General features: G+C 35.4%; 2 protein-coding genes across 3 annotated transcripts; both read left to right on the top strand.

Moving 5' to 3' along the window:
• Window positions 1-14957: 14957 nt before the first annotated feature.
• On the top strand, window positions 14958-18968 carry LOC111214171 (sucrose transport protein SUC3). Of its 2 annotated transcripts, none has more exons than XM_022716517.2 (14): window positions 14958-15516; window positions 15850-15915; window positions 16130-16228; window positions 16327-16391; window positions 16479-16563; window positions 16651-16684; window positions 16814-16913; window positions 17020-17095; window positions 17357-17656; window positions 17741-17884; window positions 17975-18205; window positions 18295-18358; window positions 18456-18499; window positions 18585-18968. In XM_022716517.2, the coding sequence occupies exons 1-14, from the start codon at window positions 15277-15279 to the stop codon at window positions 18750-18752; spliced, it is 1716 nt and encodes a 571-aa protein (XP_022572238.2). In that variant the 5' UTR covers window positions 14958-15276; the 3' UTR covers window positions 18753-18968. The 2 variants fall into 2 exon arrangements, with proteins under 2 accessions (XP_022572238.2, XP_048602848.1); XM_048746891.1 differs by having other exon boundaries at window positions 15098-15516; window positions 16352-16391.
• A 594-nt stretch (window positions 18969-19562) lies between these two features.
• LOC125581442 (basic blue protein) lies at window positions 19563-25231 on the top strand. The gene is made up of 2 exons (XM_048746892.1): window positions 19563-19816; window positions 24866-25231. The coding sequence occupies exons 1-2, from the start codon at window positions 19627-19629 to the stop codon at window positions 25063-25065; spliced, it is 390 nt and encodes a 129-aa protein (XP_048602849.1). The 5' UTR covers window positions 19563-19626; the 3' UTR covers window positions 25066-25231.
• The last annotated feature ends 1827 nt before the right edge of the window (window positions 25232-27058 follow it).

The following is a 27058-nucleotide window of genomic DNA, read 5'->3' as shown; positions in this document are numbered from 1 at the left end:
GGTAAAGTTTGACCCATCACGCTTGTGAAGACCAGACACGCCTAAGATACAATTATAAGATGTTTGCTAAAACAAAAATAAATGCAATAAGTCTCTAAAGGCGTTGAACATTACTATCGGATATTGGAAACGAAACCGTAAGAAGAAGAAAAACTACATAGAGATTGCCGAGTGAAAGTAATCAGTTTTTTTTTCATTACTTCCAAAATATTTAAACAAGTTATTAATTTAAATTTTAACAAAACATTTCCATAAATTATTCTGTCCATCTCTGTTTGTATGCATCATAGCTGTAACACAAGAAACTAATAGTATGTATATATATATCCAAATATAAATGGAACGTACAATAACATTTATTGTATGGTCATTTTATATTTATGAACAGGGCCGTGCCTGACATTTGGCAGGCTAGAAGCGAGAAAAAAAAATTGACCCAGAACTGAACTACCCATCACTTGAACCCAGGTGGCCAATGAGGGAAACCCAAATAATAGCTTCTTGCACCAACTCTACTACCTAATCTTTATGAAAATTGGCCCCAAAAATTATTTTATACCGATCGGCCCTCAAGCAAATGCTTGATCGGCTTGTATCCAGGCCCGGCCCTGTTTATGAAAATGGAACACCTCAACAGCTAAACAAACCTCAAGCTTATAGGGTTAATGACAGTGAAAAGTGTTGACATAAAGAGAATTAAGAGCAAGAGTAAAGACACGGAGAACTTGATTGATCATGGACATGAGATCATGGACATGAAATCATGGACAGGAAAACTGAAGCAAGGAAAGGTGTGAGACTGATTTAAATATCTTGCATGAAGTCTTGGACGAATTTAAACAAGTGGAGGCAACTGGATAGAGCTGTTGGAGTGTGGAAACAAGCCAAAGTCACATGATATGCTAAGGAAGAAAGAGAGAAGAGAGTTGTCACTATCCGAAAGTGACTTCCTCAGATCTGGTCTTCATTAGTTTATTCATTCTCATTGTCTTATTCTCCTTGCTAGATCTATTTATGTAACTATTGTATACACTAAATCAATCTAAGGAAAAATGTTCCTCAAATATTCTTATCTCTCTCTCTCTTGGATTCCCTCACATATCTCTCTTAGTTATTCACCAAAATCTCACAAATAATTCTCATAAACTCTCATTAATTCTCATAAATTTACATAGTATCAGAGCTACAAGCTCTTGAAACCTAAATCTCTTCCGCAAATTACTCTGATTTTATTTCTCTTCATCATTGGAATATGGTGGAGATGATCTTAAGGTACCTAAGAGAGGCGCCTAACCAATGAAGCTTGTGAGAACAAAGGGGGAGCTTCCAGGAGTGGCTCAGCCTTAAGGAACACTCAAGATGAGACCATCAGGAGATCTGATATTGAGGCTCTCATCAAACTCCTTAAGGATAACTCTGGTAACTCACTTGGTACCTCTTTATATGCTACTGCTTGTGGAACTTCCTTGAATGCGATAACTAAATGTAATTTGGCAAAACCTTTAGTTATAGATTCAGGAGCTAGTCACCACATGATCATTGATTTAAAGTTGATTAAAAACATTGTCTCTGCCTTAGGAAATGTTACAATAGCTAATGGTGAAAGTTTGTAGAAGTTTGTAGAATCCAGAGGCTATTATGATGGAAAGAGTTGGGATGAGCTCAAAGATCTTTCTTAATCAGCTTTAGATAGAGCAAACAACCTTAGGAGAGTAATGGAGAGCCTGGGAATCAGTATGCCTTCTCTACCAAGGGTGGAACATGTCCCTGAAAATGTATCATTTACTGCAGCTGATAGTGTTGAGAACACTCATCTTGATCATGAGGGGGGCAGTAGAAATGTTGAGCAGTCTACACAAGCTCAACCTGAAGAGAACTCAGTAGCTCATGATCAAGATGAGATGCCATCAGAATCAGATGCTGAGACTCAAGTAGAGGCGCCAAGTGAAGGAAATGAAGCAGAACCTGAGCAGATACAACCTTTGAGAAGGAGTACAAGGATCAGGAAACCTTCACACTGGATCAACACAAGAGTTTACTTCAATGCTGAAGCTGTAGCTCACCCAATAAGTGCAGTATGCTCCCTTGCTCAATATCCAGAAGAGCATAAAGTCTTCATCAGTTAATTCATGAATACATTCCAAGAACATATGAAGAAGCTATGCAACACAAGGAGTGGAGAGAATCTGTTGGAGATGAGATGGGAGCCATGATCAAGAATGATACATGGTTTGAGACTGAACTTCCAAAAGGAAAGAAGGCAGTAACAAGCCGGCTTCTCTACACTATCAAATATGGAGCCAATGGAAAACCAGAAAGAAATAAGACAAGTCTGGTTGAAAAAGGATATACTCAAGTATATGGTGAAGATTATCTAGACACTTTTGCACCAGTGGCCAAGGTTCACACTATAAGGATTCTCTTGTCTCTTGCTGTCAACCTTGAGTGAGATTTATGGCAGATGGATGTGAAGAATGCCTTTCTTCAAGGAGAATTGGAGGATGAAGTCTACATGAGATCACCTCCTGGTCTTGAGAACATGGTGAAGCCAGGAAATGTTCTCAGATTAAAGAAGGCAATTTATGGCTTGAAGCAATCTCCAAGGGCTTGGTACCATAAGTTGAGCACCACCCTCAATGGAAGAGACTTTGTAAAGTCAGAAGCTGATCACACCCTCTTCACATTAACTAGTAAGCAAGGTATTGTGGTCATCTTAGTCTATGTGGATGACATTATCATCACTGGTAGCAACAAGAAAGGTATTCTCTCAACTAAAACCTTTCTTAAAAATGCCTTTGATATCAAAGATTTGGGAGAGTTGAAGTACTTCCTTGGGATTGTGATCTGCTGCTCTAAAGAGGGGTTATTCTTATCTCCAAAGGAAGTACACACTTGATATTTTAAATGAGGCAGGAAACCTTGGGAGTAAAAAGGCCAAGACTCCATTAGAAGAAGGATACAAGGTGCTGAGAGAGGGTGAGTATGAGTCTACACCATTTGGAGATATCAAAAAGTATAGAAGAATGGTGGGCAAGCTCATCTATCTAACCATCACCATACCAGATGTGTGCTTTGCTGTGAATCAAGTGAGTCAACACATGAGAGCTCCTAAGGTGCATCATTGGAATATGGTGGAGAGGATCTTAAGGTACCTAAGAGAGGCGCCTAGCCAAGGAGTATGGATGGCATATAACAAGAGTACTGAAGTTGTTGGATATTGTGATGCTGATTGGGCTGGAGACAGAGTTGATAGGAGATCAACTATAGGCTACTGCACCTTCATTGGAGGAAACCTGGTCACATGGAAGAGCAAGAAGCTGAAGGTGGTATCTTGCTCAATTGCTGAGGCAGAGTACAAATCGATGAGGAAGCTCACAAGTGAGCTTATATGGATCAAGGGACTGCTAAGGGACTTGGGTATTGAGATCAACACACCAATGACTATGCATTGTGACAACCAGTCAGCAATACACATTGCATCCAACTCAGTCTTTCATGAGAGGACAAAACACATAGAAGTGGACTGCCACAAGGTGAGACAGGTAGTGGAACAACAAGTGATTCTTCCATGCTACACAAGAAGTGAAGATCAACTAGCTGACATATTCACCAAGGCAGCTAGCAGCAAGGTTTGTGAGTTCATTCATCCTAAGCTTGGACTCATAGACCTCTCTTGTCACTGATCCTCTTGCCATGTAGTGTTCTACTCTTTTTTCTTTGCTTGGTTTTTGTCCCAAGTGGTTTTTCCAAGTAAAGTTTTTAATGAGGGAATGCTTCATGGTTTCCAAGCTTGACCAAGTCCCTATGGTCAAGCTTGAGGGGGAGTGTTGACATGAAGAGAATAAAGAGCAAGAGTCAAGACATGAAGAACCAGATTGATCATGGACAAGAGATCATGGATAGGAAATCATGGACAGGAAAACTGAAGCAAAGAAAGGTATGAGACTGATTTAAATATCTTGCCTGAAGTCTTGGACGAATTTAAACAAGTGGAGGCAACTGGATAGAGCTGTTGGAGTGTGGAAACAAGCCAAAGTCACATGATATGCAAAGGAAGGAAGAGAGAAGAGAGTTGTCACTATCCGAAAGTGACTTCCTCAGATCTGGTCTTCATTAGTTTATTCATCACCATTTGTTTATTCGTTCTCATTGTCTTATTCTCCTTGCTAGATCTATTTATGTAACTATTGTATACACTAAATCAATCTAAGGAAAAATGTTCCTCAAATATTCTTATCTCTCTCTCTTGGATTCTCTCACATATCTCTCTTAGTTCACTACAAGAAAACACAAATTTAATGACGGCGGTTTTCCTCGCTAATTCTTCGTAAAATCGGGTTTACGAGGGATTAGCGAGGAAACACGTTTCGTCGTTAAACGTTCGTCGTAACGCATATTTCCTCGCCAATTCGTCGTAACTTAGCGAGGAAATGATTTCGTCGTAAAGACAAAGAACAATATTTCGTCGTAAAGACCACGTAAATATTCCACATAAGGACGTCGCTTCATTTCCTCGTAAGTACCTCGAAAGGTGCCCCTCGTAAATTACACGTCAATATCTCGAAAGTATTTCCTCGTAAAGAAGACGTAAATAACTTGAAAGCATTTCTTCGTAAAGTACTCGTTTATTATTCCTCGTCATTTCCTCGTAAGGTTTTCCTCGTAAAATACTCGTTAAGTTTCCACGTAAAGAAATCGTAAATTAGCTACGAATTTGCTTCGTTTTATTTGACAGAATATAAAAATATAATTTAAAAATAATTAAAATTATTTAATTTATTAATAAAATTAAAATTCTAAAAGAAAATAAATACATATTTTATATATAAATAAGTTTTGAATTTATAATACAAGAACCGAAAAAAAAGAACTAAGAGTCGTTCATCGCCCGGTAGAATTCATCACTCGTCCTCTCTACATCCACCTCGGCATGTGTGTGGGATGATGACTCGCCTGGAATGGAATTTTGTCGTCGCAAGTTCCTCAACAAGGACTCCCATTCCGGATTTGTGGCCGCTACAACGTCCAAGAAGCCCTCAAGTCCACCCACACGAGCTGTGAACATAGATTGCGTCGATGCCAACTCATGACACAGCTCAGCGGACTCTCTACGCAGCTCATCGGACTCTCTACGCAGTTGAATGACTTCATCATCCCGTGTCTGACCATCAGACGATGTCGCTCTCGGAAAATCGTTCACGGAACCAATCTCCAACGTACGTCCCTTTTTCTTAGGGACAACCTTAAAAACAAAAAATAAATATTGTTAGTAAAAATTTAAAGTTAAATTAAATGAATAATAAAAAAATTAAAATTTTAAAAAATTTACCTCCTCGTAAATCTTATTCACTTCAAGTGTGGATAAGGTGACGGGTAATCAGTCAGTGGACAGCAAGGTCAGCTGGGTCTGGCGGTCCTCAACCGGAGCAACCAAGTCATTGAAGAGTTGCTCGGACTTGCCATCTAGAAATTGGCCCGCCTTGTTTTTGTGGGTCCTCTCGTAAAGTTCCATAAGAGATGGAAGTTGTCCCGTCTTTTTGGCCTAAAAACATTTAAGAAAGTTAGAATATACATATATATATAAGTATTAAAAAATTAATTAAATAAATTATTTAATTGTCATTTCCAAACGGACACCAGCGTGGGGTTTTTGGCCCGTAGAGTGAAGCATCCGCCCGTGGCCGTGCTCATCTACCGTGTTACGGGAGGCAGAGCAAGACTGAGCGATTCTGATGGACTCAGGATCCCACCAATAACGGATGAAGCCATCCCACACATCCGTGGTGAGCTCAGCGGGTTTGCCACGCTCATACCCCTTCACGATCCAATCACTCTTCCAATTGGAGATCGTGTCCAACAAGCGAACTTTCGCCTTCGCGTAAAACGCTTTCCTCACCCTCTCAGTGACCCCCATGGACCAATGATATTTTTGCTGTAAGAAAAAAATTAAATTTATAATTAGTTTTTTAAAAAAAAAATATAAATCATGAAAAAATTAAAGTATATAGAATTAATGAATAGTAACTTACAGCGTAAATTTTGAACCACGTCTTTCTAACGTAGATCAAGGTCTTTTTCCAGTTTAGATGTGGCATGGAGAAGTAACCTTTCATCGTGCCGGTTACGTCCGATGCAAGACATCCGTCAACCCCAAACCTGAAAAAAACAAATTTAAAGTATAAATTATTTATTAATGTTATAAAATAATTTAAAAAATAATTAAAAAAAAAATAATTAATGTAACATACCATAAAGTTCCCTCCGGTCGGTCGGGGTTTATGACTGGTAAACCTTCTATGCCTGGCAGACTGAGAATGTCCTCGACAGTGTACTGCGAGTAAGGAGCACTCAGAGACACCATCAAATCGGGATGTATCTCGGCGGGTATCGGAAGAGCCATCGAAGGAGGCACGTGAGGAGGCATCGTCGGAGGAGCCATCGGAGGAACCGATGGTGCACTAGATGAAGGCGACCGAGAGACTCTCTGAGAAGGCTGAGTCTCGGCGACAGTCTCCTGACCGGAAGAACCGGGAGCTGAAGAAGACGACGGGTCTAAACGACTACTAGGCTCACCGAACATCTGTCTGTAATGGGGAGTAAGTCTGTTCTTTCGAATCGTCTGAAAAAAAAAATTTTAATTAACATTCACAGTAATTAACAAATTCTATAAATCTAGCTAAATTTTCTACATTAACCACCTAATCAACACTAATCAGTAAACCTATCTAAATTCCCTACACTAACCACCTAATCTACCCTAAACGAAACAAATTAGAGAGGAAATAGAGAGAGAAAGTACCATAGCTACGAAAGGGAGAAGAAGTGGAGAGGAAACGAGAGGCGAAACTCGCGTGTATATATAAGAAATTAGTAGTCGTCGTAAATTCCTCGTAAACTTACGTGGAATGAGTGAGGCCCGTGTTTCGTTTCGTCGTAACTTCCTCGTAAACTTACATGGAATTAGCGAGGCCCGTGTTTCGTTTCCTCGTAACTTCCTCGTAAACTTACGTGGAACTAGCGAGGCCCGCGTTTCGTTCCTTGTAATTTTGTCTTTGGTTAACGAGGAATTAGCGAAGCCCGTGTTTTCCTTTTACGAGGTCTTTACGACGAATTGGGGAAATTAGATAATTATTTTAAGTTTCGTCGTAAAATCTTTCAAAATTTCCTATAAATACACACCAGTTTGCTTCTCAAATCAAAGACAAACTCACAAATTTTCTTTTCAAATCAGAGATAACTCACCAGTTTGCTTCTCAAATTAGAAAGATTTGAAAAAAAAGATGGAGAGAAAGATACGGGAACACATATGGGCGGAGACAAGGTTAGACTTACGTAGATCTCGCTTTGTTTCTTCCCTCCTAAGATTCCAGTATCTTTTTTTCTCTTCTTTTTTTATTGGTCGCTAAGTTACGAGGAAATAGCAAGGCTGCTGTTATTTTTTACGAGAAAATAGCGAGGCCCGCCTTTACCTAAGACGAGGAAATATCGAGGCCCGTCTTTTCCTTAGACGAGGAAATAGCGAGGCCCGCGTTTTCCTAAGACGAGGAAATAGCGAGGCCCGCGTTTTCCTAAGACGAGGTCTTTACGACGATTGGCGCTTACGTGGAAATAGCGAGGCCCGCGTTATTTTCGTCGTTATTTCCTTGTAAGTTAACGAGGAACTAGCGACGATTATGTTTAAATTCCTAAAATCCGAAACCCCATACCCCATCTTCCTTATCTTCTACTTCATATATTCCAAACCTCGAACCCATCTTCCCTTTAACCTCAATCTATTCTTTCCATTCCAAACCCCAAATTCTAAAACCACAATTCTTTAACTTATAATCTCAATCTTTTATTTCTAATACAAACTCTCGTACCTTACACAAAGTCAAATTATTTCCATTCCAAACCCCAAAGTCTAATACAAACTCCCGTACCTCACATGCATTAAGTCTGAAAATAAATCTTATTAAAAACAAATACATCAGTCGGATACATCGACATTCTCGTCATTACTAGAAACATCATCATTTTCATTAAACTTGTCTTCAACAGCTTCGTCTGTGGCATCGTCGGTAAGATCTTCGTACTCATGATTATGCGGATCAATGAGAAGGATGTCATCTATTTCTTGTTCAGGTTCCTCGACTTCATTTATATGTTCTTCTTGCAGTGGTGGTTCTTCCCCACTGATGATTCGTCCTCGTGGTGTAACTTTGATCACGGCCAACCAATTTATTCCCGATTCTTTCATCCGAGGGTATGGAAGGAAGCTAACTTGGTCTGCTTGTGAAGCTAAGATGAAAAGCTCAAATTTGTTGTACCTGCAAATTAAAATAAAGAAAACATTGAAATTAATTTAACAACCTCATGTATGGCAAAAAAAGAATTTGTTGTACCTTCATCCACTATTGACATCAACTACACCAAATTTGTTAAACCGAACACCTCTATTGACGACGGGGTCAAACCATTCACATTTGAAGAGGACGCATTTCAGCTTCAATATCCCTGGAAATTTGACTTCAATAATCTTCGTCAAGATCCCGTAGAAATCTGTTTCCCCTTTCACACATATTCCATAGTTACTGGTCCCCCGCTGTCTACCATACTCATATGTGTGAAAAGTATAGCCTCGTGTGAAATACATCTGTGATGTGGTGACCTTTACAAGTAGAGAATGAATTACTTCGTGTAACCACTTAGGATAATCTGCATCGTCGTCATAATCAACCTACAAAAATAAAGAGGATGTTGAAATACAGATAATGTATGAAAAAATTAAGAGTTTGAGTTAATACCTGATTCTTCAACCACTTCATAAAGTGTTGATCTTTTCTTTTGTCTACGCCACTTGTGGATATACTTGGGAATATTTTTTCGACTTGAGAAACAAATAGGCTGTAAAATCACATTTTATATTAATTAATCTTTGGCAATTATATAATTTATACTTATATGTGTTTATAAAATTACTGTGTTATAGTATACTACCTGCAAGTGCTTCATGTACGTTTGTTGGAAGTAGCTCCGCAAATGCAAAGGGAAGTAGTCGTTGCATAAAGACATGACAATCATGACTCTTCATCTCGGAGAACTTTTGACCATTTTCAACACATCTAGAGAGATTTGAAACATACTCATCGGGGAACTTCACTTCTGATGCCAACCAGTTGAACAACACCGACTTTTTTTTCTGAAGACAATCTGAATATCGGAACGAGAACTTATCCATTGCTTTTTATATGTAACTCACTTCTTGAGCAAATATCCGGCAAGTCCAACCTCGATTTTATGTTGTCTTTTGTCTTCCCTGGGACATTCAATATTGTATTCATGATGTTCTCAAAGAAATTCTTCTCTATATGCATCACATCGAGGTTGTGGCACAGAAGAAGATCCTTCCAATATGGCAACTCCCAAAATATACTCTTATTGTGCCAGTTGTGATGAACACCGTAAGAATCAGGCATATTACGAGGGACATGCCAATTACCACCACAACGAATTGTTTCGTTAGCTCCGTAGTAGTCGATTTGCGCTTCAATTTGTTCTCCAGTTAGACATGGAGGAGCAGTGTCTCTGACAACCCTTTTGTGCCTAAACAAATTCTTGTTTCTTCGGGACGGATGGCCAATGGGCAGAAATCGACGGTGACAATCGAACCAACTTGTCTTCCTACCATTCTTCAGTTGAAACGCATATGTCGTTCCATTACAATATGGACAAGCTAATCTCCCATGTGTAGTCCATCCAGACAACATCCCATAGGCAGGAAAGTCACTTATGGTCCACAAAAGCATCGCTCGCATCGTAAAATTCGTCTTTGTTGAGCAGTCATACGTCCTCACCCCTGTTGCCCACAAATCCTTCAACTCTTTTATCAGTGGTTGTAGGAAAACATCCAGAGACCTTTTTGGATGGTTCGGACCAGGTATTAATATGGTCAAGAATAGCAACTCCCGTTGCATGCACATCTCCGGTGGCAGGTTGTAAGGCATAAGAAAGACTGGCCACAATGAATATTGTCTCCCTGACATTCCGAATTGACTAAATCCATCTGTGCATAATCCGAGATACACATTCCGGCTATTGCTAGCGAAATCCGGATGTACTTTGTTAAAATGTTTCCAGGTTCATGAACCCTATCATAATCTACCATCTACTCTTCCTGATGGTAACTATGTTCATTATGCAAATGATCAACCGGTTCTTCCTGAAAAATGCTATTACTACTACTAGCTTCATTCTGATCATAATTATAACCTTCTCCATGTTGAAACCATATATAGTAATTTGGCGTGAAACCTCTATTTATTAAATGCTTCCAAACATTTTCACGATTTGTCAATTTCGAATTGTTGCATTTCCGACAAGGACATAACATCTTACCACTTTCTTGGGTGAGCGGTGTGGAATATGCTTGATGCATAAATGTCTCCAACCCTGCAAGGTATTCTTTTGTCACTCTCCCGTTAGCATCTCTATGCATATACATCCACCTCCGCAACTCAAAAATATTCCCAGACCCGACATTTTTTTCACGTTTTTTTTCTTGTTGGTGTGTTTAAAATGATGTTCAAATGTCCATATTTATAGGAAATTTTCGATTCGGGTAGTTGCAATTTTCCTACGAATTTACGACGAAATTTAGTTAGGAAAAACATGTTATTTAGTGGATTCAAAATTTCCTCGCTAAGTAGATGTAAAATATTTCCTCGTAAATTACACGCTATATTTACGTCGAGTTTACGAGGAAAGAGTAGTTCGTCGTTAAAGCTATGTGATATTACACCGGCTTTACGACGAAATCATTTTGTCGTAACTTTACAAGGAAATAACGATGATTTTATATTTCCTCGTAATTTCCTCGTAAAGTCGACGTACATTTACGAGGAATACTTTTTCTCGTTAATTTTCCTCGTTAAATTTTTGTTTTCTTATAGTGGTTCTTCACCAAAATCTCTCAAATAATTCTTATAAACTCTCATTAATTCTCATAAATTTACGAGAAGGACTGGTTGTGAACTTCTGATAGAACATAGAAGTGCATTTGACATAAAGAAAATAAATTGGGCAAAAAAGGTCATGCACACCTGGAGAAGAGAGCGACAAGGAGAGGTGGAGAAAGAAAGATGTAAGTATTGTGTCTAGACTCTATAGCTTTCATTTTCACAATAATATTCGTTGCATTTTTTTCCAATACATCACACATTTGTTAGGCACACGTCTCTGTCTTTTTCCCTTGTGTAGTTTTCTTTCATTCGTACGTATTCTATCCATCACGTTCACACACATATGCATGACATGCATACTATATCATGTTATACAAACATGTTAACCGTTTGATTGAATCCCCGAAAACATGTTTACAGTAATTGAAAATTAAATATTTTTTAAATAGTGATATTGGTAAAATAAAATATATATATATAAAAATATGTTGGTCTCCCTCCTGTTGCGCCACTTCAGCGCCAGGTCAAAAAGTCGACTTCTGTGCTGTCGATATGTGTCCCCTTCTTTTTAAAAATTTAAAAATGCTAGCCTGTGTCTTTAAAATGGGCTTGAATAAAACTTTCTAATTTGTAGTGTACGAATAATGTTCTTTGGGCCGCTATATCCAAGCAAATGCTAAGCCCGTCTCTGAATTTGCGTGTGGGTCTGAAGCTTTGTCAACACTCTCCGAATGTGTTTATTTATGTCGGTTTTGTCTATGTTCTTCAGCTTCCAGCTGTTACAAATCGAATTAATTGAACATAATTAACCAAAACTTAACTCTTCATGCCCACTACACCACGATCTTGCATTCACTGATTCTTATCATTCATTCAGACGGTCATTCTCACCTATAAAAAGCTAAGGATTCATCTCTTTAGCATCATCCTCACAGTTCCTATTATCCAGAGAAATTTTATTATCAGAATAAGGGCTGCCTTATTACTCGCTAACACCACCCTTCTTTATATATGTCAAATCCGAACTCAAGAAATGGCACCCCCGCATCCCTCAGCACTTCCTCAACGAGCATATCGTAATTCCTTCACCTCAAAATAAGAAGATACAGCAACTTTCCGATGAACCACGGTGGTTATTTAGCTGGTGAGGAGCATATCAAGGCAAAGGAAGCAAAGAGGACGGGATGGTTGTAATAAATTTTAAGGGGTAGTGAAGGAGGCAAAACGGAGGCGGACCTGGACAGTGAAAAAGGGACTTAGGATTGAAGGAAGACAGACAAGGGCCACAAGCTTTAACAAACTTTTGAGATTTTAATAAATGGCAAGAAGAGAAGGTTAAAGAGGATCTAGATTTTGTGCAGAAAAGAAAAGGATAACGGTGAGGAGATATTACGAGATGTACGACGGCGAGCATAGAGAAACTGATCCGGTCGTTTTATGCGGCGGAGAAAGAAAAAGATTTTCAACCGCAAAAAAACAATGTTTAGTCTAGGTTTTTTTCTATTTAATAAAATATATGTTTAGTGGATTATTTTAATTTTGCATATTGGGTTTATTATTTTTAGATGGACTTCAGGTAATTTGGGCCAAGAGAACATATTTAAATAGATCAAATATATAAAAACTTTAAAAAGATACAAATTTGGGTAAAAAACTATTAGATTCGACTATATAGTTAGACGATAAATTTGAGACCGGAGATAAGAAGACAACTTTTTTTACTATTTATCCCCTATTTTCTATGATAAAATTTCTCCCACTTGGATATTTTATTTTTCTCTAAAACTTGTATTTGACATATATATATTTGTGCCATCAAATCATCAAAAAAGAGAAAAATTGATATTTCACCATTTTAAATTTAGATTTTCTATAATGACATATAAAATATACATATATACCACACCCTATCATTTTAAAGTTTATTTTTTATTATCAAGTCTATATATTAAATAGTAAAATGAATATGAATTCCTATAAAATTAAAACAGTATTTTCACAAGATTTGTTTTTAAAGATAATTAATTGTACTAATATATAGATAGATTCGAAATAAATATAAAATTTGTTTACCTTTTTGTCATTTAGATATCTAAAGATTGAAAGTAATATAAAAGTTCATTTGTAATTTAGATCAAAAATATTTATTTCATAAATAATAATAGTTTATATAGAAGGATATGGATGAACAAAAAGAATGCATGAAATATATGTATCTCCATAAGTGGCACACCAACAATCCGGAGCGGAAAAGTGTTGGAGAAAAATCAAACGTTTCTTACCCGATGTTTCTACCACAAGGAAGAATTCTTGCGGTACTAACATGATCTTCATAATGCCACCAAAAGTTGGAAGTTTAATGATCTTGAAAGTAGATGCATTGATTGTTTCTATTTCAAGTAAATGGAAACATTTTTAGAGGAAGTTTATCATGCATAACAACAGTCTCAACTCATAGACACAATTCCTTTTTTTCTCACTTCTCTATTTCAGCGTTTGAAATTTTGATTAGTTATGCTTTGATAATCTCTTCGCATTCAGTGCTTCCATTGCTTCAATTTTTTAATTTTTTTAATTATGAACACTGTGATCCTATAAACAAATCAAATTAACCGGGATGAAAAATAAGATTATAAACAAACAAAAATAAAACTAACACAAAATATACATAACTTGATCAGTAACCGTCTGAAAATACGTGCTGTCATTTTAGTTATAAAAAAATAAAATAACAAATCTTATGGAGAAAAAATTGTCTGGAACATATCAAATAAAATTTATTCACACTCCAACAATATTCATATAAACACTTCTTTACAACACAAGTAACTTTGGCCACGTTACATATCATGTGAAACTCTGGGTTAACTTCAATTACAGTTATTTATATTACACTACAATTTTATTATTTTATTCACCTCTTCAATATCATATTCAACCTAAAATAAACCGTTAATGCAACTTCATGCAGTCCAAGCCATTCATACAAATGATAACCATAAAAACCACAAACCCATTTTTTAGAGTCCAAAATATAACAAACTAAATTTAACCAATCAATAATGGAATAAGATTTATAAAAAAACATACAACCAGGAGACCAAACCTATCTAATATGTTACACTCTGCAACCCTTTAATATAAAAAATACCACAACTTCTTAATATAGACACAACCATCAAAATCAAACATAATAAATCTTAACATATATACTTCCTCCATGCCCAAACATTCTTAAAAACAGTAAACATTATCATACATTTTTCTTGCAAATGCTAATATAACATACGCAATGAAAATATACAATAATATAGTTATATATATATCATGCTTAAACGATATCCAAAATGTTTGCTTTAGTTAATATCATATTTTAATGGTTCTTGCTTATTTTTTTAAGAAATATTTATTAAAAATTTATAAAAAATATTTTTAAAATCTATTCAATCCAAAAAAGCAAATATTGTGAACAAAGTAAAATATTTATATTTTTAAAGAATTATTATAACATAGTAACAAATATATAATTTCTAAAAAGAAGAATTAGTAAAATTTGTAGTAAAATGGTGACAATTTAAAATATATTTATATTGTTCGTTCATTTGCCGGGTCCGACCCTAGTACATTATAAAATAGCGTAAATATAGTATTTGTAATGTCATCGGTAACATTATTATTATTCTATTTTTGTTTTTTTTTTCTGAACAAATTCTATTTTTGTTCATTTATCCCAAAAATACATTTTTTTGCTTGCCAGCAGGCTGTAAACTATCATCGGCTTTAATGGGCTTAATAGTAGAATTTGGTCTACCTACTACCTACATAGGTTTGATATTTTAAAATAAACAACGGCTGACCTTACGAGAATTACAGGGCCCAGGGCCCATTCACTAAACGACAGCGTTTCCTTTCTAAAAAGTGGACTTATATTCTGTGTCGGTGACGGCGAGTTTCGTCCGCTTTTTCTTTAAACAGAAGCAAACGCTTTAGAGCCGTACAAATCAAATCAACGGTGGCGATTACGCTAATCCCAAAACGAGGAAGTTTGACGAGGACCGGTTGATACTAAAAGACGAATAGGTAAAATCTCAGCCGTCCATTTACAGATCAACGGTCTCTATGAAACGAATCTCCTTTTGCAGCTCCGCGTAATCAGAAAAACCGATCAAAATCGATTCCATAAAAGATTCACCCGCTCGAAATAGACTGTTGTGTTGCTTAGATCTCGAATCGTCGTCGTCGTCTCAGATTCTTTCTCCCTACGAGCTAGATCTTCGTGATTTGGCTTTATCTTTCGTGGTGAATGTGAGATCTGTAGTTTCGGTACGGCGAAGCTATGGCGGGGAAGAGTGGTGAATCGGTGTCGATCTCGGTGCCGTATAGGAATCTGAGGAAGGATGTTGAGGTTGAGATGGTGACGACGAAGCATGGAAACGAAAACGCTTCTTCTTCTGCTGATGATGCAGCCGTGGCGAAGGATTGTAGCTTGGTGACGTTGGTGCTTAGTTGTACGGTTGCTGCGGGTGTTCAATTTGGATGGGCATTGCAACTTTCTCTTCTCACGCCTTATATTCAGGTAGTAACTTTATGGCATTTTCTGAGTCAATAGATTGTATGGAGAAGTGGAGAGTACTCTGTAGGTGACATTTTTGAATTGAAATAGTGGTTACGTTTTCATGGAACTATATATGGTATCAACGGCGTATATAAACAGCGCTTTATTTGACATCCGACTTTCGCTACATTGTCTCACCTCCATTGTCTTATATTCATCACTAGCTGAATTGTATTCGATTGGTCATTTATGCATCAGGTGGGTAGGTATGGTTTTAGGTAGACATGGAACTTCTTGTTACTGATGAACCCTTTTGAGTTTTTATTACCTAACAGTGTTGCATGGTTGGTGCAGACCCTTGGAATATCGCACGCTTTTTCCTCTTTTATTTGGCTATGCGGCCCTATTACAGGCCTTGTGGTAAGTTTGCAATCTTTTTTTTATTTCCTTTTAAAATTTTAGCAAGTATATGAATTTTCTTATAACAAGTGTGTTCAGTGATGATCTACACATTTGCCCCTCTCTGGATGTGAAAATGTGAATAATATATGATCAGAAACTATTTTTCTTATCTAGTCATTCATACATTTTTCTGTTACATGTTACTGGTACTTATTTCTTTGTTGGTTTATAGGTCCAGCCTTGTGTTGGTATTTGGAGTGATAAATGTACTTCAAAGTATGGAAGAAGACGACCGTTTATTCTCGTGGGATCACTCATGATCTCAATAGCAGTAAGGGGCAATATAAGATATGATTTCAGTTTTTTGTTTTTCTTTAAGATATTGCTACGTCGTGTTCCACAGAAGCTAAACAAACAATTGCAATTTAGGTGATAATAATCGGCTTTTCTGCAGACATTGGGTATCTTTTAGGAGATACAAAGGAACATTGCAGGTTGCTCTCCTACACCCTTGCCCTTTGGCATGTTTTGTAAGGAATTGCTTAAAACTAAAGTGATTTGTTGTGTATCTGGACATGCAGTACTTTCAAAGGCACACGGACCAGGGCGGCTTTTGTCTTTATCATTGGGTTTTGGCTGCTGGACCTAGCAAACAACACAGTGCAGGTTCAAATCTAATCTACTAGGTTGAATGGTGTACTGTTAGTCATTACCTAAAATATCCAGGAATGATGTTTTCTGCTTTTGTTTCAGGGACCTGCTCGTGCTCTTCTAGCTGACCTATCAGGTAATGATTTAATTCCTCCATACACTTAGCATATCATAATTTGTATTGAAAATTCTAGAACTAGATTGAATTTGATGTGCTTCTGGTTCTGTAGAAAAACACTTATGCCATGTCTCTCGCTTTCGTTAGGTCCTGATCAGCGGAATACTGCAAATGCTGTGTTCTGCTTGTGGATGGCTATTGGGAATATCCTTGGGTTTTCTGCTGGTGCTAGCGGACGATGGCAAGAGTAATCCTCGAGATCTTCATTCTCAAAAACTTGTATACTTTTTCCGCTTTTGCAATTTGGCATTTTTCATCAGCTGTTAAATGATCCTAGCAATTTTACTGAGCAGATGGTTCCCATTCCTAACCAGTACAGCATGTTGCGCTGCATGTGGAAATCTTAAAGCAGCTTTTCTTCTTGCAGTTGTAAGCATTGTTTATTTTTCTAACACATCTAAGCTTTCTACTAATGCGATGGAATCGTCTGGTCTTTATCAAACCCTGTTATTTTTTTTTACCTTTGGGGATCATTAGTTACAATAGAATGTCTGCATGATTTTTGAAGTGATTTTGAAATTAAAATATAATCCATTTTAATCCACCCAGTGGCTTCTGTTCTTTTTTATTTTTTTGCAATCTGAACATATTGTTGTATATTTTTTTATAAGACTTATCATTTTTTTCCAGGTCTTTCTCACTATATGCACTCTTGTCACAATCTATTTCGCTGAAGAGATTCCGTTGGCAAGCAATAACCCCACCCGCACATCAGGGCTTGAGCACTCAAAATCTAATGGTACTGCCAATGGGATCAAGTACGAAAGAGTGGAACGTGATACGGATGTACAGCTTGGAAAGTCAAACAATGAGCATCAGGACGAGACCTATATTGATAACCCTGGATCTGTTTTAGTAAATTTGCTAACCAGTTTAAGGCAGTTGCCTCCTGATATGCACTCAGTTCTTATAGTCATGGCTCTGACATGGGTGAGTACCAAAGAACGCATTACGACTATTTATCACCTTTGCGTAGATCCTTTTATATTTTGATTGTTTCTCTCTTGCGTGCAGCTATCGTGGTTCCCCTTCTTTCTGTTTGATACAGATTGGATGGGAAGAGAAGTTTACCATGGGAATCCTACGGGAGAGAGTTTGCTCGTGAAACTTTACGGTCAAGGTGTCCGGGAAGGTGCATTTGGCTTGCTACTAAACTCTGTAAGAATTGATATACTAATACATTTTATTAACAGATTCTAAACTGCTCACTTGCTCGTTATTGAATAGTATTTTTCCTGGGTTCCGTAGGTTGTTCTTGGGTTCAGCTCATTCTTGATTGAGCCAATGTGTCAGCGGATGGGTGCACGAGCTGTATGGGCTCTGAGCAACTTTACTGTATTTGCCTGCATGGCAGGAACAGCTGTAATTAGCTTGATGTCTCTCAAGGATAACTCTGAAGGAAACGAACACATACTACCTAACGAAACAACGAGAACCGCAGCCGTAATCGTCTTTGCACTCCTTGGTTTCCCTCTTGCTGTAAGTGTTTTGTCTAAACCGAAATCTTTTTTTTTCTTGCTGCAATATTTCTATTTGATGATAAATCCATGCTTTTTTCTTTTGTGCAGATTACATACAGTGTCCCTTTCTCAGTCACAGCAGAAGTCACTGCTGATTCAGGAGGCGGTCAAGGTCTGTGAAAAGATTCAATCATTCATAGCTTTGTGCTTAAATTTTGGATTTCAGAATCTCAAATGGTTTCATCACTTTGTTTTTGTTCTGAATGCAGGTTTGGCTATAGGAGTGTTGAATCTTGCAATTGTTATCCCCCAGGTAAGTTCTCAAATCCATTATCTTTGTTTCATGCTGCTCAAGTCTTGTACTAAGTGACTGAGTTATGGCTTTGGTATGTAAACAGATGATAGTATCTCTTGGAGCGGGTCCATGGGATGCATTGTTTGGAGGAGGAAACTTGCCTGCCTTTGTTTTGGCGTCTGTTGCTGCTTTTGCTGCCGGAGTTATTGCTTTGCGTAGCCTTCCCACGTTATCTAGTTCTTTCAAGTCTACTGGTTTCCATATCGGGTAAACAGGGACTCCAATACAAAACCGAGCCACACAGTCTTTTTCAGGCGGTATAGACTTCAAAATTCAGATTTAGATCCATTCGATTTCTTTTTTTTGGCCATGTTATCCTCTCTCTCGGCGTATATGTATGTAGACGTTTATCACTTGTATATATGGTTGTTTTATAGTGTAAAGACAACAACGTGAGTCTAAATCTACAAATACCTCTCTCTTATCACTTGAAAGGTTCAAATATATTACTACGTTGTCTTGAATCACTTCAAAAGAGTGTTCCCTTCCTGTAAGATAAAAACTTAAAAGCAATATATTCCAGTCTCCAGAAGCCTCTACATCAATAGTATCACATAACAATATTGTTTTTCTTTTGTTAATACATGCTATATACGTTTACCAAACATCAACTAGTTGATCGTCTTTTGTTATTTTTTTCATATACAAAGATTATAAAACAAGCAATATACTACTAGTATAGCCACTCGAATGACTCCTTGTTGACATTGCACACAAGTTCGTAGTTTAGTTTGGTATAATATAAAAGAAAACATTTTAAAAAGAAATAACCCAAAAAAATCAAAACTAGTTTCATCTACATGTACTATAGTCATAACCAAAAAATACCTCCCATAGTGAAACAAAAATAAACCAAACAAAAGATACTTTGGTGTTTGGTCTATACACTATAATCAATTTACGTAGACAATGTGTCCAGAAATAATAAATGACCATATATCGTGGGTTGTTGTGACACCCACTTCAATAAAACAAACAAAACATTGAATGCATTAGTTTCATCTTCTTTAAAACCCCTTGCCCATCTTCACTTCAATTCACCCTCATTCATCATCTACAATCTCTTTCTCTCTCTTTCTCTAAAGATGGCCAAGGGAAGAGGCAGTGCATCATGGTCCGCTCGAGCCATAGTGGCTTTGATGTTGGTCTCAGTGTTGGTTCTTCAAGCTGACTACGTTCAAGCTGCGACTTACACAGTCGGCGAATCCAACGGCTGGGCCTTCAACGCTGTGGGTTGGCCTACAGGCAAACATTTTAAAGCTGGTGACGTTTTAGGTATACATACTTCACATCCTATTAATTAAACTTCCACAAGATTCTACCATATTGTTACAAATATATGTCACAAGCACCTAAAGTTTTTATAATCTTTACTAGATCTCGACCGCGCGGTTGCTGTTTTTGTTTTTATTTATTTTTATATAAATATTTTGTTTTCAATTCTAAATTGATATATATTATAATATATACTTCTTCCGTTTCACTTTACTTGTCGTTTTAGACTTATGCACACGGGTTAAGAAAACGTTTAATTTTGTACATTTTCAAAATAAAAACATCATTACCAATACACCTCACCATATTTCAACCAATGAAAAAATAAACAGAAGAATGTTATTAATAAATGTTGCATTGAAATCACAAAACGACACTTATTTTGAAACGAAAATTTTCCTCCAGAATGACATTTAAATTGAAACGGAGGGAGTATGTGTCTATCAATTTTTAAAACATAATAAGTTTATTGTATATTTTTTTCATTGAATAGATTGTTTCAAACTTTCACATGTATTTGTATCTTCTTCTATATATATATTTTCGGATTATTATTTCATTATTAAAATCGTAACTATATATATAAAGATTAGTAAAATATTATTTTATTGTCATATTCAAAGATATGGTAACATTTCACAAATTTATAAAGTTTTTTAAAAATTAAACTTTTCGCTTCATAGATTTATATTATCGAGTAAATAATTAAACATTTAGTTTTTGTTTAATTTTTAAAATAAAATATATAGTTTAAAATTTGTTTTCATTGGTTTAAGGTAGTAAAGATTAATCATTGTTTGATAATATGATTTTTGTTATTCAAAAAAAATATTTATAATTTTAAAAGTTAACATCGACAAATATTTAAATATTTAGCATATAGATGTATAGTATTACAACATTAAATTATATCTATTTAATTTATATTATGTATAAATCCAATGAATCATCTGTTGTTTAAATCCAATTATTGATAGCCCAATAAAAATTTCTGGTACGCCCAAAATTTAAATGATAAGATTATATATTAAATGTAACATGACTTTTTAGGAATAGGTCCATTAGGTCCATTTTAAAAAAAAAAATCACACATGAATCAAGGTTGGGACTTCTGTTTTAATATATAAGATTAGATTTTGATCCGCGCTTTCAAAGCGCGGGATTTATTGTTTTTTGTATGTTTCATTTTTCAAAAATAACTGTTAATTATAATTTTATAAATTTTAATTTTTGATAGCCTAATATAAGATTTGAGAATAATATTCGTACCCGGTAAACTGATCCAAAACTAATCTAAAATTCGGGTATTGGACCCGATTGAGAGCGGCCTAAATATCCGAACGGGTCCATTTTTAAGACCCAAAATATCATACCAAACTCAAAATGTTCTTTAAATATTTCATATATGAATATGCGGTTGTTACCATCTATTATAATTATCATCACTTAAATCCATTATTGTTTGTTACCATTTTTTATGAATATGCTTATATTTTTACTGTATAAACATTAGTATCTTGTTATTAATTTTATAAAATATTAATGTAAATGGTATCACAAAGTTGAAATGAAAAAATATTATTTGCTAGTATTTTTATAGAAATATTCATAATCTGTTGTTTTAGATATTTTAGTTTATTTTTGTATTATAAATATATATTGAAAACTGTACTTTCCTGAAAATATATAGATTTAAAAAACATATATGGGTTAATATTCTCCGTCTGAGGTTATTTACCTAATGTTGTCAAACAAAATACACATTTAGTAAAAATAATTTGATGAGCATTTGGAAGTAATAAGTGAATTATGTATATATAATATATATCAACACTTTTCTATCATTTCATGTCGCAGAGATTTTGTATTGTAGCTCCAAACCGTAAAAGTGTTAGTGTGTATTGGCTGATTTTTTTGGCTGGTTTTATGTGATATAGTTAATTAGTATTGCGAATAGTAAGTGGATCAGGCATTATTTGGAATACGATTTTATCATTGCAATTTGCAAGCCACGTAGATTTTGTGTTGGCTGACATTTCTTTATATTTCAAAGTTTTAAATGCTAAATTAGGAATGTATAATATTTTGAATAAAAATAATAATTAATACTGTTAGCCATAAATTAAGGAGTGGCATGATTTGTAATTACCAAAGAAAATTAAGAACAGAATAATAGGATTCTGCTTTAATAGTATAGATAATACTTCTACCAGATGATCTAGATATGTGTAAGTGTGTTTTTGTGCAAGATATGCGACAAATAATTTCACCAATTTTCTTTAGTTTATTTATATATCATAGTTTGCTTGACTATGTCGTGCAGACCTTTTCAAGTTTAACCCAGTAGCTATTAACTACTGGAAATGTTGGATGCAATGAAAATGTTTACAAAAGTAACTAGGATTTTGGTTTAACGTTGAGTGATGAGTTGAAAATGTTTTCACCTGAAGAAATATTTCAATCAACTTGCAGATTTATATATTTACCATTAGTGAAAAGTTGTTTATTATTATCAGTGCTTAACGTATAGTTAAGAGTTGTACGTAATCTTTATATATTTAAGACTTATTCTTGGGTTCACCAACTAATATGATAATGTTATTTCATATTCGATATCTTTTAAAAAAAGAAACAAATATTATCAAGTTATATTATATTTTTAAAATAAAAAAGTAAAAAATCAATAAATAAAAAAATAGTAGTAGTTACAGAAAAAAATATTTTTTTTAAATCGTCACCAAAACACTAAGTCCTAAACCCTAAAACTTAATCCCTAAATTCTAAACCCTAAACCCTGGGGTAAACCGTAAACCTCTGGATAAATTCTAAACTCTAAATCAAAAACACTAAACACTTAGGATTTAGGGTTTAGTGTTTTATTTTTTAGTGTTTTTTATTTAAAGTTTAAGATTTATCCAACGGTTTAGGGTTTACCCAAAGGTATAGGATTTAGGGTTTAGGGTTTAGGATTTAGGGTTTAGAGTTTAGAGTTTAGTGTTTTGCTGACGACGTTAAAAATATTTTTTTATCTGTAACTATTACTATTTTTATTTATTTATGTTTTACCTTTTTATTTTATAAATATAATATAACTTGATAATATTTTGTTTTCTTTTTTAAAAGATATTGAATATAAAATAATGAAATTCTATTGGTTGAAGAACCCTAAGGGGTGAACCCAAGAATAACTCATATCAAACCCATTTACAAAAGTAAAGTCTTAGGAATTAGGTCAATACTATCCGGACATAAGTTAGGTTCACCCCCTAAGGTGAACCTTTAAATTCATTCCACCCTTTAGAACCAATCAAATTGACATAAAGATTATGACTTATTTTTGGGTTCACCCTTTAGGGGAACTTATAGGTTCACCAACCAATATGATTGTGTTATTTCATATTCGATATCTTTTAAAAAAGGAAACAAAATATTGTCAAATTAATAATCTTTTTAAAATTAAAAAGTAAAAAATAAAAAATAAAAAATAATAGTAATTACAAAAAAAAATATTTTTAACGTTGTCAGTAAAACATTAAACCCTAAATCCTAATCCCTAAACCCTAAATCTTAAACCCTAAACCCTTGGATAAACCCTAAACTCTAGGATAAATCTTAAACTCTAGGATAAATCTTAAACTCTAAATCAAAATCATTAAACAGTAAAAGACTCAAGGGTTTAGGGTTTAGGGTTTAGGGTTTAGGGTTTAGAGTTTTAGGGTTTAGTGTTTTTATTTAGAGTTTAGGGTTTATGGTTTACCCAAGGGTTTAGAGTTTACCCAAGGATTTAGGGTTTACCCAAGGGTTTAGGGTTACCCAAAGGTTTATAGTTTAGGATTTAGGGTTTAGTGTTTTGCTGACGACGTTAAAAAGATTTTTTAATTCTTTTTTCTATAGCTGCTATTTTTTTTTACTTTTTTATTTTAAAAACATAATATAACTTGATAATATTTTGTTTCCTTTTTTAAAAGATATCGAATTTGAAATAATGAAATTCTATTGGCTGTTGAACCCAGAAGTTCACCCTAGGAGGTGAACCCAAAAATAACTCATAGATTATTAATTAAAAACATTAAATTAAATAAAAAATAGCGACAAAAAATAAAAACGTTAATTTTAACGACGCTAACGCTTCCAACTAAACCCTAAACCCTAAATCTTAAATTCTAAACTCTACATCCTAAATTCTAAACCTAAATCCAAATCCCAACACCCAAACCCTATACCCTAAACCCTAATCCTAGACCCTAAACCCAAATTATATACCCTAAACCCAAAAACTAGACTATAAACCTAAACTCTATACCCTAAACCCAAGTCCTAGACCCTAAACCCAAACCGTAAACCTTAAACCCAAATTATATACCCTAAATCCAAAACCTTAACCATAAGTCCAAACGGTAAATCCTAAACCCAAACCGTAAATCCTAAACCCAAAACCTATACCCTAAACTCAAATCCTAGACCTAAAATCCAAACGGTAAACCCTAAACCCAAACCCCAAACTTAGATGCTATAGGGTTTGGATTAAGGTTTACGGTTTGCGTTTAGGGTCTAAGACTTGGGTTTAGGGTATAGGGTTTAGGTTTATAGTCTATTTTTGGGTTTAAGGTATATAATTTGGGTTTAAGGTATATAATTTGGGTTTAGGGTCTAGGATTAGGGTTTAGGATATAGGGTTTGGGTTTAGGGGTTTGGATTTGGGTTTAAAATTTAGGGATATGGTTTAGAATTTAAGATTTAGGGTTTCACTGGAAGCGTTAGCGTTATTAAAATTAGCGTTTTTATTTTTTGTAGCTATTTTTTATTTAATTTAATATTTTTTAATTAATAATCTATGTGTTACTTTGATTGGTTATTAAGGATGTGGTGAATTTAAAAGTTCACCCTAGGGGGTTAACCTAAGTTTTGTTCATACTATCCCCATGCCCAGACGAAATCGTGTTTTGGCGTAATTTTTTTTCTTCATTGAAGTTTTAATGGTAATTAATTTTGTAACAAAAAAAATCCTAATGGTAATAATAAACTTACTATTTCAAAATTTTGTTGCAGTGTTTAACTATAATCCGAGAATCCACAACGTAGTGGCGGTAGATAGTGGAGGGTACAACAATTGCAAAACGCCGGCACGTGCGAGAACATACACTTCAGGGAAAGATCGTATAACTTTGTCTAAAGGACAAAACTTCTTCATCTGCAACTTTCCGGGCCACTGTGAAGCCGCTATGAAAATAGCAGTCACGGCCGTTTGATCTTGATCGATCATGCAATCAAAATAGTACTATGATCTTCACTTTGTTATGTTCTAAAAAAAATGTTTAAGTATCCAAGAAAGTTTACATCTTAATTGTTGTTGTGTTCCCGTTTGTTTTTTTGGTGTTGTTGTGTGTTTCGTTTTCTATATTGTTTTTCCTGTTACTAGATTTTCTTTATAAATTAAGTCAACACCAAAAAAACGGTAATAAATATTAATATATTTACCAAAAAAAAGTTTGCATATTAAAATAATTAACCTGCAATACATATGATGTTTTCATGTATCTGCAAGGAACCATAGTTGGCTTGATAGTTTGGACGATGTAAATTCAAATAGACTTCTTTCGTATATGTGAAATCTATTTATATAAAATAGAGTTTGCTAGATAAGTCAAAGTCTAGCATTGCGACACGTGTACATAAGCAGAAACCGCAGCGTTTCATTAACCTGTAACATGATGAGCTTTTATTTATAGTTGGGCCGTACGGAAAGTTGTATGACTTATGTTGCGACACGCTTCTTCATCTTCCACGCTTGAAGAAACTCGCGTTACGGTTTTTGGTGAGATTCACTAAATACAATTGATAGTGTCATTAATATCACCGATTTATTCTTCTTACGATATCTCATTTCATACGTCTCTCCAGCTATAAATAAATGATTTCAATTCTCTAAAGTTCATCACTTTTTTTCTTCTAAATCATTCTTGAGATTTCTATTATTTTTTCCCGTTGTTAGCAATTGAAGATTATTGAAAGTTATAGGTTTCACGGCTGTTTGACATGTTAAAACACGTTTTTAATATGATGGTCGGAGGAGTGGACGGTGATGGCATGGACGGTGATGTTAGGTGGCTGAAATTATTGACGTTGGTTTTGTCAAAGATTGTGAGCTCACCAAACACATTCTTCATGATTATAAAAGGAGAGATATGGTGAACCATTTCATTCATCCCAAAATCAAAAATCACAGAGAGAAGTGAGGAAGAAGAAGAACGTGAGAGAGAGAAAAAAAAAAAAAAAAAAATTCTTTTTCTTACGGGTATTTGGGATCGGGTTGAGAGAAAATTATTTAGAGAGTTTGGGTATTTTCTCCTATTATAACGAGAAAATTATTAATCGATTTCTCCGTTATAATTGAGAGGTTGTAACTCCTATTATTTTTCTCGTAATAAATTCTTCTACCTTGTCCGTGGTTTTTACCCTTTGGGGTTTTCCACGTTAAATCTGGTGTTCCATTTATTACACTATTTCTCAAATTATTAGCTGCGACCCTGCTCTATCCGGTCCAGTTTTACAACAAGTGGTATCAGAGCATAGGTTCTGGAAGAAGCAATGGCGGCAAAATTTGAGATCGAAAAATTCAACGGCAGTAACTTTGCGCTGTGGAAGTTGAAGATGAAGGCTATCTTGAGAAAAGATGGTTGTTTAGCGGCCATTAGTGCAAGACCGGCTACATACACAGATGATGATAAATGGAACGAGATGGATGGGAATGCTATGGCAAATCTTCATCTTGCCCTTGCAGATGGAGTGTTGTCAAGCATAGAGGAGAAGAAGACTGCAAAGGAGATATGGGATCACCTTGCAAAATTGTACGAGGCCAAATCGCTGCACAATAAAATTTTCCTCAAGAGGAAGCTTTACACCCTTCGAATGGGAGAATCTACTTCAGTGACGGAGCACATCAACACCTTGAATACTTTATTTTCTCAACTCACTTCGTTGAGTTATAAAGTAGAATCACAAGAACGTGCTGAGCTTCTACTTCAAAGTCTACCAGATTCATATGATCAACTCATCATCAACTTAACAAATAATGTCTCCACCGACAGTCTAGTCTTTGACGATGTTGCAGCTGCGGTTCTAGAAGAAGAAAGTCGGCGCAAAAGTAAGGAAGACAGACGAGAAAATTCTCAAATAGAGGCATTGACGGTGATGAGAGGGAGATCAATGGAACATGGCTCAAGTGGGAGTCACAAACATGGT

The sequence above is a fragment of the Brassica napus genome, chromosome C2, assembly GCF_020379485.1.
Source record: "Brassica napus cultivar Da-Ae chromosome C2, Da-Ae, whole genome shotgun sequence".
Taxonomy (NCBI): Eukaryota; Viridiplantae; Streptophyta; class Magnoliopsida; order Brassicales; family Brassicaceae; genus Brassica; species Brassica napus.
Note: the sequence above shows the minus strand (reverse complement) of the source record. Positions and strands in the feature narration are given on the sequence as shown.